This window comes from Varroa jacobsoni, unplaced genomic scaffold (assembly GCF_002532875.2).
Source record: "Varroa jacobsoni isolate VJ856 unplaced genomic scaffold, vjacob_1.0 scaffold_612, whole genome shotgun sequence".
Taxonomy (NCBI): Eukaryota; Metazoa; Arthropoda; class Arachnida; order Mesostigmata; family Varroidae; genus Varroa; species Varroa jacobsoni.
The window spans coordinates 172,427-184,259 of record NW_019213514.1 but is presented as its reverse complement, the minus strand read 5'-3'; the positions used below and the strand labels follow the sequence as shown (position 1 = coordinate 184,259).

The 11,833-nt window shown below is 41.1% G+C and overlaps 1 protein-coding gene across 1 annotated transcript; it reads left to right on the top strand.

The window, feature by feature from the left end:
• The first annotated feature begins 870 nt into the window (after positions 1–870).
• Positions 871–5,804, top strand: LOC111261903 (isopentenyl-diphosphate Delta-isomerase 1). Its single transcript, XM_022835759.2, has 5 exons — positions 871–1,205; positions 2,140–2,366; positions 2,600–2,823; positions 4,481–4,667; positions 4,956–5,804. Exons 2-5 carry the CDS (start codon positions 2,168–2,170, stop codon positions 5,090–5,092), a joined length of 747 nt encoding a protein of 248 aa, XP_022691494.1. The 5' UTR covers positions 871–1,205; positions 2,140–2,167; the 3' UTR covers positions 5,093–5,804.
• The last annotated feature ends 6,029 nt before the right edge of the window (positions 5,805–11,833 follow it).

Sequence of the window (11,833 nt, the reverse complement as noted above, 5' to 3'; positions counted from 1 at the left end):
AACAACAATTATCGAAGGATAGCGTAACAAGGTACACCTCTCTTAAGCTATCATTCTATTGCTAAAGCTTGAGGCAATTAAAAAAAATATTCTATGTATATAGGTGGGAAAGGTTTGTCAGGGAAAGCACAAATCTTTTTTTTTTTCATACACCTGCTCTTTATAAAACTATATGGCAAGGAAAAATTTTTTGTATTTACTGAATCTTTCACGACTAAACGATTTTAACAATTAAACCTCTAGCACCTGTTTCTATCTATCCGTTTCTGCCCTATTACCTAAAAAATCAGTTGAAAACACTGTAAATGAAACATTGTACACCCTTACTGGTAAAAAAATAATTTCTAATTATGGCCATTTTTCAATAAAATATTATACTGAAAACACGCCTGTGTTTTCAATTAATTAACTATTCCAGTGTTTCATTTGTGGCAGATTCCGCTTACAGTATAGTTCATGTGAGCAATGAAATGGATACCGTGTATGGTATGGTGTAGCGTGTTATTTCCTCCAGAATCGACAAACGAACTTTTGCAGAAGGACTAAAGGCCACTGTATGCAATATAACGGCTATACGTTCCTATACCGGCCTCAGATCTCTTCTCTTTGTCCAGCTGCCATAAGCGGATTCTCTGGACAACTCTTGCAGTAGGTTAATGGGGACATGAACGCGCACGAGTTACGTATGCTCACGAACTGATGCTTGTGTGTACGTGCATGCACCCTTTAGCATTAATCTTCCTCAAGCTTTTTCCATGCATCTTGGCTACCCACAGAGTCGTAGACGTCATTGGCAGGTAGTGCGATGACAAGGAAAGTCAATCTAATCGATTTTCCGCGATGGCCTCCTATTAAGCAAAGGACCAATCAAGGTATCTGCCATTCGTTGGTAGAATGTCTAGCACAAAAACGGATCATCTTTATTACGATTGCAAAAAGATTGGAGACGATACGAACCACCTAATCCTAAAAGTGTGTTTATCTCTTAAGATTTGTCACTAGAAACGTGCGCTACTTTGTGCATGATCCATCTTTGAAGTTGTTCGCGGCGTTCATTGAGCAGCGGAAAGCAAATCCCGCCACCAGCGTTGTTTGTGCATCAGAAATCTGTGCCGAAGGAAACAATACTCTGTTATATATGTTTGTTTTTTGAACCAAAACTCCAGTGCATGCCTTTTATTGCGTGACTTCGTGACATAGATGTGGTAGGTAACAGAGCAGGCGAAGAAGAATTATGTATTGTACAAGTGTGAAACCACCCATTTTACTACTCATTCGAAGTGATTTAGTTATCAACAACAAATACAGCCCATTTTTATAGAGAAATTCCCAATAAGAACTTATATATATATATATACAACATTAAAAAATATATAAAATATTTTTAAAAGGATTAGTCGTAACAACATATCGTAACCGTACAGCAAGAAGTCTACGCAGTTGATTTTATCCAAAATATCCACACTTATTAAATACATAGAGCTGTACAGGTCTATAATCATTCGGCGTAACCCTGAATGCAGAGCTGCAGAACACAGAAGCTCATGCGATACACCTCAGCCAGTCCTCAACTGATTATAGAATAACAGATCGTACGCACAAGCCAAGCTGAAAGGCGCTAGCATAGCGGTTCATTCCAGACAGCTAATTAAGTAAGACGACCAATGGACTTGGCTGTAGCTACGAACTATTCGCTAACGACTCGTAGGCCAACCAGGGATGATTTCGCTTGAGTTACAGAACAGGAGCTGTCATAGCTCTATGTAGAACACGTAATTTGAAATAATTATCCTGCAAGGCGCACCTAAATTCAGGCATATCTTATTCTCATTCCTAACATACGACGAACCATACTATTTACATATCTAATCGGTACCAGAAAATTTCGCCTCTATCTGTTCGAAACGGCGCCAATGAGGATTTTCGTTGTAATTTTTTGAAGAAATTTCATGCATCTCGTCCCATAACAGCTATTCTCGTAACAGGCGAGTGTGACGGCCGCTATAGCGATAATCTAACCATAACAGAAGTTTCCGTAAAGTTGTGAAAACTGAGCTCCGTCGCTTCCAGTTAACCTAAGGAAAGTTAACCATTTAATATGAAGAGCTGAGAAATCTAATCAAGCTAATCGCGATTTAGAACCCGACGACATACGTGAGTCAGCGGAATGTATCGTGAAACGAATCCCGTTCATCCAGCTAATGCAGCGGCGACCAGTCTCTCGAACGACGAGCCATGTCTAAAAAACTTAGACCCTCAACAAATCAAGTTTCTTGACGAAGAGTGTATTCTCGTAGATGAAAATGACAACGCCATTGGGACAGCCTCTAAAAAAGAGTGTCATCTGATGGCAAACATCAGAAAAGGTAAATTATATCGGTACTTAACACTAGGATTTCTATCGACGATTTTGTATGTTCTAAAAGTAGAGAGTTTGAAATATTGAATCAATCGTGTGTCTTAAGCCTGGAAGATAAACATGTAGACATCGTTTGCGATCGCCAAAAAAACAGGAAGATAATATGCAAATACATTAGCATTTTTCTAAATTAGATAAGTGTCACTTCTAGCTGTCTTGCTGTATATGTTTCCTGCAAAGGTATGCTTCACCGAGCGTTCTCGGTCTTCCTATTTAACTCTGTCGGCGAACTACTGATTACGCAGCGTTCAGATGAAAAGATCACGTTTCCCGGTTATTTTACCAATACATGCTGCTCGCATCCGTTAGCGATTCCGTCAGAACACACAGAAGATCCCCTCATAGGCGTTAAGCGTGCTGCTCACCGTCGAATGGTTAGCGAACTGGGTATCTCTCCTGAAGAGGTAATTGCGATGTAACTTATGTACGCGGTCAGATATCTGTGGCTTGCGCTTTGTACGTCACTGCTATATGTGCTATATGTCGGAGCTACTTTCGCAATACCATAGAATAATCGTAAAGGTAACCAAATAATGTTATGCACACGTATAACAAAGTAAATAACAGCTTTATTTTGTCTTCAAACTATAGAGCACGAGGCGACAATCTTACACTATTCAATTGGTATACTTTGACATGATTTTTTTCATAGCTATAGTGATAATCGAACGCGTCATTATTATATAGACTGTATATTTATTTGGCCGGATTTCGTTTCTTCGGATAGTTCAAAATATTAGTGAAGAAAAAAAACAAACTATTAAGAAAAATTTGCACAAAAATATTTAGATAGAGGTGATACGCACGAAGAATGAAACCGAAAAAGACACCTCTGGCCGCTAGTTTATTCAGCGGATCGATCACTGGTGAAGGATACAACACTTACAGGTATGCACACATGTATTAACAATGCCAAAACGTAACTACTGCGCACAAATCGACAACTACTAAAGAACGTCGATCAGAAAAAGCTTACTATTTACTTTTTGATAATTGTGCGGTCGAATGAACCACTGTCGTAACACGTTACGAATAGTAGTGGGCAATAAATAACTATTAACAACTGTTTGTTATACAACAACAACAACAACAACAACAACGAAGCTACTTGTTGTAGACAGAATGGCCTTGAGTGGGCTTCTTCTTCCGTTTCAAATGGGAACATCAAATCAACACGAATTGGCGACAATTTGAGATTTTATAGAGAGATGTCCTCCTTCGTCACTTCCTACAAAAACTAAAAATCAAATGATTTCAACGCTCATATTCTACGAAATAGCTTGACCCATACCATATAATCGCATTTCTCATACGGGAATTCGAGGATACTATATATTCGTTTGTTAGGACCATACTCGTTCATCAGTCCGCTTGTTGGATACAAACCCACAGGGCAATGAATGACCCAGAGAAAGGAATCTCAGTTGATTAGACCGCTGTATTTGTAGTCCTTTCAACGCAAGAAGGTGAGCACACTTATTCTGCTACCAATACATTTCCATACTGTCATAATGACGATTTCCTCGACTAGAAGAAGAGAAAACCGACAGACATGACAATAATTACCGTCGCAACCATAAAATTGTGCATTGGACAATGTTTGCATCGTGCCTGCTTTTACAGGACAACACACAGAAACGGTAGTATTTAGAAGCAGGAATGAACCTTTTCCGTTGCTGGCCTACGCGAACCGATCTGGTTCTCATACACATGTATCAAACCAGTCCCCTCCGTGTTGATAATGTGCTAGCTGACACTTGCGACGACTAGCTAATGAAGGCGTGGCCTAACTAGGCCTTCGATAAAATTCCGTGCACGAACTGTACTGATCCAACAAACGATATGCGAACCCATGTAACCTTTTAGTAAATCTGTGATTACCTGCATACCCATAAGAGATCAGGGATGGCGGCTACTGCTCTACAATAGTAACGTTTCCCAACTTTAACTCTTCATCATTTAACACTAGATCGGTTTAGATGGAGGCAAAATTAGCAAAAGATTAAACCAGGACGGATTTTATTGTAACGTAACAATATCTCCTGTGACTATACTTTACAGTTGCCTCTTGAATCATTTCATTATCTGACCCGTATTAAGTACATGGCAGCGTCAAACGATGTCTGGGGCGAGCACGAGATCGACTACATTTTGTTCATTCAGCGCGATATCAAATGCTTAAGGCCAAATCCAAACGAAGTCACATCCACAATTTACCTTCCCCGGGATAAGATTGACTATTTCGTAGGTTTGTATAAGCCTTATTTCAAGAAGGTGCATTCTATACTATGGTAACGGACAGAAACTTTTACCGCGAACAATAATCGACAGGCAAAGATCCCATACCGGATGATATCTTTTGTTTTCAGAAATACGTATTCTGTTTTGTATAGTCGTCATTCCTTAGCAAACCTAGCTGCGGTATCGATGCAGGTCCTTGGCACCTAATATTTCCTTGCGAGCTTCTTCCGCGAAGTCGAACTACGATAATACTACTTTATTAAATTCTAATAACATTAATTGTTTACGTTTACAGAGTGTCTTTCGGGAACCAATAAGTCGTTGACACCCTGGTTCCAGCTCATCCTCGATATCTTTTTGAAGAAGTGGTGGGATAATTTGGAAAATCTCAAAGCTTTCGAGTCGCATGATGTCATTCATAATTTGAATTAGTTAAATCCTGAATAGCGAAATGGTAAACGGTTTAGCACCTGTGCAAGACTGAGGGAGGAGGAGAACATGGCTAGCAGACACATAGAAATTCATTGAGAAAATGAAGGCTACGTTTTATGACCACTTGTTTTCTACACTTCGTTTCAAGTGCCCTCAGCGGGCGTTGAGGCTATTCGACCTAATGAAACGTCATAGAAAATCTAATCGTTTATTGTTTTTATTCTAAAGCAGCTCAAGGAAATATGACAGCTAAAGATAATTAAATAACCTGCCTCGAAATCAATAGTAGACTGAAGAGCTTATTAACAGCATTCGGCACTCAGCGTATCTATTGACACAAAGTTTATCTATAACAGACAAACGCAAAAAAGTAGTTCTGTCACATATTAGAGGATTTGTATAAACATTTGTAACTATAACAGTAGGCTTATCAAGACCGATTGCAATAGAAGGAGTAATGGACGTAATCGACTTATCTCTAAAAGCTCACAAAGATTTCATTCTCAAAAACTCCTCGAAATACAGCAGCAGCAGTAGCAGCAGCAGTAGCAGCAGGAGCAGCAGCAGCACCAGGAGCAGCAGCAGCACCAGGAGCAGCAAAAGTTTAATCTCGAAGACAAATGGATAAAATATGTTGAAAAATTGCTCAATATTGACTAAAAAGGCCAAGTCGATGTACAACGGCCAAAAAAATAAAGGATTCGCAGCAAGACTTCGGTGATCCTTATTGTTTATATACAGTTTTCTATAAAATACCCAATATTACGTTTGTTCTAGCTTTAATTTACGACAACAGAAAAATTACATGAAACTCTATGTATCTCAAAACTCGCGTGCCGGGGCCCCAGACAATGCCAATGCTGAATTCTCTTTACCAATGGTTTCTATGACCGTCAGCGATTTATTGATCCTCACTACAGTTGGGACAGCGAAAAACTAAGCAGCAGATTTGTACTACTTGCAATGAAGGTAGTAGTTTGATATCAGGCATCGGTCTAATAGCCAACGAAGGATAACAATAATAACTACAAGGAATAACAACGGCCCCAGGGAAGCTACGGAGAACTCCAACCCAAACGAATTAGACGGATGACCTAAGGCCATACAGGCATTCAAGCCAAACGTCGCAGAATTCTGTCTTATTGGCACCGTAAGCGACTCCCTTATAATGACTGCCCTTAGAGTTTCCCGTCGTTATCATCTCGCCCTGCTTTGCACATACTTACAGCCTCAGACGCAATCTTACAAGAAGCGGACTTAAGCTACTATAATCAAATGGTTAGATTAGATTGAAGCCTATTTCTTGTTGTATGCTGATTGACAACAAGCAGAAAGTCTTCGACGAAAAGGCAACAGGATGCGGAAGACAGTGAAATGCGGCCACAATCAACGCGATCGACAATGCTTGTCGTTCTTGGTGTGGCCTGCCTGCGTGCCCCGTTCTATTGTATATTTTCCGGTCCTATTTGAATGAAAGTATGTTGACCGAGCCGCTGTTGCTGCTTTTTGTATGTGGGTGACTCGGTCGATATCTGTTAGCGTAGTAGTGCTGCCGTTAGCTTCGGGGTAACCGATAATAGACAATTACAACCACAACAGCGTCGCCGATTGGGATCTGCAGGATCGCCACAGACTGTTCTATTGGGGCCGGCTTACGTTGCACGGCTCACCACGTGCCACCAGAGCTCTCCCACCCGTCAGGCTTCTGTGTTCCGTTCTGCTAAGTCTAGACTAGAGGAAAGGTACAGGTCAGGGTAAGCAGCTGCTGGATTGGCGTGTGCCTTCAGTTCGACAATAATGATAGCTTTTGCTGTAGTCGTCATGCTGCAATAACTGTTACTATTATTTTCATGACCGCAGCAGCGGCACACATCCATTTTGATCCGCCTGATCGATCTCATTTACAGGCACACATAAAGCCTAGTTAGCCTGATATGGCTTGCTAGGGAAAACATTCGCAAGTCATGTCATTCTGACATGGCTCATGTCAGAGCGAGCAAGGCGATCGTTTTACTAAAACGACAATGAATGCTACCATTAATCGCACAAAGAAAGGAAAACTAGAGAGAAAAACACTTTTTTTACTCGAAGAAATAGGACAAAAAACAGCGTCGGGAAACAGAAAAACTGATGAATAGGGACACACGGGTGGTAGACAAACGAAGGACGTCGAGGCCTTGATATCAGCCAAAGGAAGCAGCATGAAAAAAATGACCGACAAAGCAAATCATGGTCCTTTGCTAATGAAATAAGCGCGACCTGATTAAATCGACAAGTAAAAGCATTGACTGCAGGTAAAATCGTATAGTATGTGAGATTTAGAAATACGTCGTTTTGAGAGGGAGCTAGTCGTCTGATGGAATGCCCCACAGTGGTGCCGAACGTAAATTTACTCTTTGGTTATAACAAAAAGTATGCTACGGCATCTACTTGTATTTGCATTTGTATCGCGTACACCTGCCTTGAGAAAGAGAGACGAAAGGAGATAGAGATACACTCATGATGACCACGTATGGCCAGCTCGTTCTTCAAAGGGCAGTATTGCAATAGTGACACGTAATACGAACGCAAGCATCTATCGGCAGTGCTACTTTTCGTTAGTATTTTTTTGTTCCTTGCATCGGGCCTAAATGTATGTTTCAACTATAAACATCCCGATGTGCCTGTAGCTCCGGTAAGTGTATCGGTTTTCGGGCACGGCAGCCAGTCAACTAGTTATTCCCAGACGATGGACGACGGTATATCAACACCACAGCGAGATGCCTTAAACCAGGAATTGGAACTGACGCTCGCTAGAAGGGATTACCATAACGAATAGTGCTTCCGCTAGTGCGAACCGGGTTAAAGACAGAGGCATGGATATTGCCATTCAAGTACGAACCGTAATGAACCATGTATACGTTACCCTCATATATGAAACTTCTGTGCGGCTGGCAAAATGATATTTGGTAAGGTTATTCAATACTTGGACCTGGAAACTGTAGGCTACTGGAACGCGATCACGGCTACACTATCTTTGTGACATTTTCAATGTTCCAAACATTTCAAGATTTACCACGCTTGAGCTTTTCTCAGTACAAATTCGAAATCGGCACACGAATACATAATGTTTCTAATTGTAATATGGCCTGAAAACTGTTGGCTCTCCAAATAATTGTATACTATTTTTCGTGCCGAACGGCCTCGTTCGCTCGGTACGACGACTAGCTATTAAACGGCCGCGACATTCGCTGTCTACGACATGAATGATAACAAAAGTTGTTGGTCGATCTCTTCATAAAATTTATGGGTCGAGTGATCACACAGACATAGCTCGCGCCTCTTTTGGAGCTCTCGCCTCGCAATGATTCGATCTGCGCTAAAAAAACTTGCATCAGGCGAATAAATTCGTGATTATCGAGGATGGGAAATGGGCCCACTTTTCGATCAAAGGATCTCAGCGCGAAGAGAAACCTCTCAAAGCGGAAAATGTATTGGGCAAGGCGGGTAAGGAACTGGTTAGAGAAAAGGCAGATACAAGCGTCTAGAAGGATACCATCGTGAGATATCACTCACTAATGGAACTGTGCACCGCTTCCAGTGACTCCATCGACCGGATCTTGCTACTCCTCCACTTCCCGAATGTGTGCTTTGTATTTTTTTAGCCTCAAACAATCCTTTCGGTTCCGTTTTTGTCCTGAATCCTCTACTTATCTTTCGTTGTATTCATTCATCCAGTAGAACCCCATTTTCTCTATTTCATTGGGTGTTGCCAAACATCTCGACGAGGTTGGCGTTCTGCGACAACGGACGCCACCAAGAGTATCGCTTCCCTTTATTCTTGATTTTCGAATCCCCGAGGGCGTGACGACGTCAATAATGGTGCCAACGACAGCTTGGTTCTATCGATCCCAGGAATTGGCAATACATACCGACGTTATTTTGTCTCTATGAATAGCTTCCATCACAAGTTGTGCATCAATCGTTAGTAGTATGAGCGCAATTTAGAAGACCGAGTTTAAATGTAGCAGAAACATACTGCTTCTTAGATCTTTGTTTAATAAATATTTTGAATCTGCATGCATTGATATTTTACAATTTGCCGCAACTACACATTAACATTAAGGGGCAAAATTTTTATATATAGCTGTTGCGAGGAGCAGTAAGAGGTGATAGCATTTCTCCATTCTTGGCGAATTGTGAAACTAGTTAAACGCAGCCAATCCCAGAATAGACTTGATGTGTTTCGGGTCGTACATTATTAAAAGTATTTGTGTGCTCACCGAGAGGCTGCGAAAGTTTAGGAAAATTTCGACGTTGAGAGATGCTTGTTATGCCTGATTGCGTCTTAGCTACCGAAAAATCGTTATTGAATCTTTTTTTTTCCGTTAAAAAAAGATGGCATCGTACTTTCGTGTCGTCGACAACATCGAAACAACTTCTACACAAGATACAATGATATTAATTTTGTACTAGATTTGAGACAATGACGATACGATATGCCACATAAAGTCTAATTCCATTAGAAGGGCAACTATCATATGACTGCCTTGTTGTTGTTGTTGAAAAAAATGTTAATTTAACTTCTGAGGTACAACAGTGAAAGAGAAACTGGTATGATGTCCCACAAGTTCCCATGCAAGTCCTCTGTTTCGACTATGATGCAGACTTATACTGAACAAAAGGAACGCTTGCTACGAATGGCCTCTTCGAATATCTATCTATGTATTTTAAATTAGCTGAGATGAATAACACACACAGTACAAAATTATAAGTAACCGAGTGTTATGCAACGCAGAGCGTACACAAGCGCTTTATTATGTCCTGGTATTTCCTTTATTGGTATCTATTCCTGGTATCTACATTTTATCTAAACATATTTCACTTCGTTGTTTCAGCGGGACAGGTTATGCACTTCTTTACAATTATACGGAAATATTTACATAGATATTCCACAATATACGCGCATTTTTTAGCACAGTAACTTTTGTTCCGGTGATCAAGTACCATCCTTGCCAGTAATCAACGTTGACGTTTGTCCTTACGTAGACGTACAACGATTTGACTTTTCCAACATTGGCAGCATCTCTCTAGTCTCACTTTTAATTCTTTTAGTCTCTGTAAGTCATCTCAGCGGTGTCGACGATTGACTCAGCGGCGTCGACGTTTGCCTGTCCTCAAACGTCGACACCGCTGATGTCGACGTTAGAAACTCAAAAACTATCAAACAAAACAGTGCATGTATCCGTATTTTTGCTTCCTAGGTTTTTCGATGACAAACGAGCGCAGGGCTATCATGGAAACGACGATGAATAAAGGCAGCAAAGGAACCAGAAGTTAACTATCATGAACTGCGGAGAACTTATCTTTGACAGCAACTTCAAATGCATTATGTGCAAAAACGGTGCAGTAGTTTAATGTTAGCCGGTCTCGATGATAGGGCTAAAGGGTATTTCGAAAGAAAATATCAATTGTGCAATGCTCAATGGACTATGACGGCTCCCTAAAAGCTGACACCCAGGTGTTTCTACTAGAGGCGCAGTTAAGCCAATTAGACCTCGCCAAATTCTGCGCGAACTTGAAGCGCGACTATTCAAAATAGTGATTCATCTGCCCGAAATGCTCGGCGAAAATCCTAACAAAGAGAAAGAACAGCCTAACAAAAGAAATGAAAAGCTCACACAAAACGTATCAATCAGAAGCGAATAAGAGATTTCAATTAGAGAGCTGTTTCCGAGTGCTAGCGAAACCGTCGATCGTTCTGACAATCAAAGACGTACCCATGCACACAGCTGCGAAACCAGCCACCGCCCTTCCCACCGACCTTTGCACTACATGAAGAATAGGACAGCGTCTAGGAAGAGTGCGCTCATAGAATAGACCTTGCTAAAGCAACAGTGCAACAGCTCGTAGTGCAACAGAAAGCAGCCACAACTTAAGAACCTACAATACGACTGCCGTCAGCGAACGTAAAGAACAATTGCGAAGGGCTTGCGTCTCAAAGATACCCAAAATTTTTCCTTACCGTGGAATTCTAGGCGAAAACTTTGTCTCAAAATGCTTCCTCGCAGCAAAACTCGCAGCTGACGACCTATGGCTGACGTAACCATGTACCAGCACTGCATTTTCTACAAACATGAATCTAAATATCGTTTGCATAGATGTGCGTTTACTCACAACCAATATCTGAAAAGAAAGAAAAGTCTTTAATAATTGATATATTGTTCTTCGAAGAACAACGAACTTCAGTCGAGCTTAGTTTTAATAGCTTCTTCGAATCACTTAGAGGTGACAGAACATCGCCTGGTGGTCAAGTTTCCATACTTTGTTTGATATCAGATATTTTTCGTCGGATACTGTTTGTAGTATCACGATTCCATAGCGAGTGATGTTCGTGCCGGTCTACTTGTCGCCTACAAGCAGAGCTAGTGACCTCGCGGATCGCATGGTGACGTTGAACGAACAGCTGGGAACAATAGTTCCGTTGATTTAAACTTATCGCTAAGTGTATTAATAGTAGGAGTGGAACGATCCAAGGAAACAAGGGTGCTTAGCTTCTGTGCCAACCATCGGCTTGGACGGCTAGTTAGAAATCTGAGCCGGCGTACCGCGTAGGCGATTCTCTCCTCCATAGTGCCCCATCAGATGATGAGTCAGTGTCAAACGTTGAGATGCTTCCCGACTCGTCCAATTTAAATCACCCTTTGACTACGCATTGATAGCAAAAATCGATCTCAGCAACATTATTGTCCAAAATGAAGA

Excerpts from the sequence above, each read along its gene's own strand:
- LOC111261903 (XM_022835759.2), top strand. The coding sequence starts at position 2,168 with ATGTATCGTGAAACGAATCCCGTTCATCCAGCTAATGCAGCGGCGACC. Across the intron at positions 2,367-2,599 it reads GATGGCAAACATCAGAAAAG|GTATGCTTCACCGAGCGTTC; the intron begins GTAAATTATATC and ends TTTCCTGCAAAG. Across the intron at positions 4,668-4,955 it reads TAAGATTGACTATTTCGTAG|AGTGTCTTTCGGGAACCAAT; the intron begins GTTTGTATAAGC and ends TTACGTTTACAG.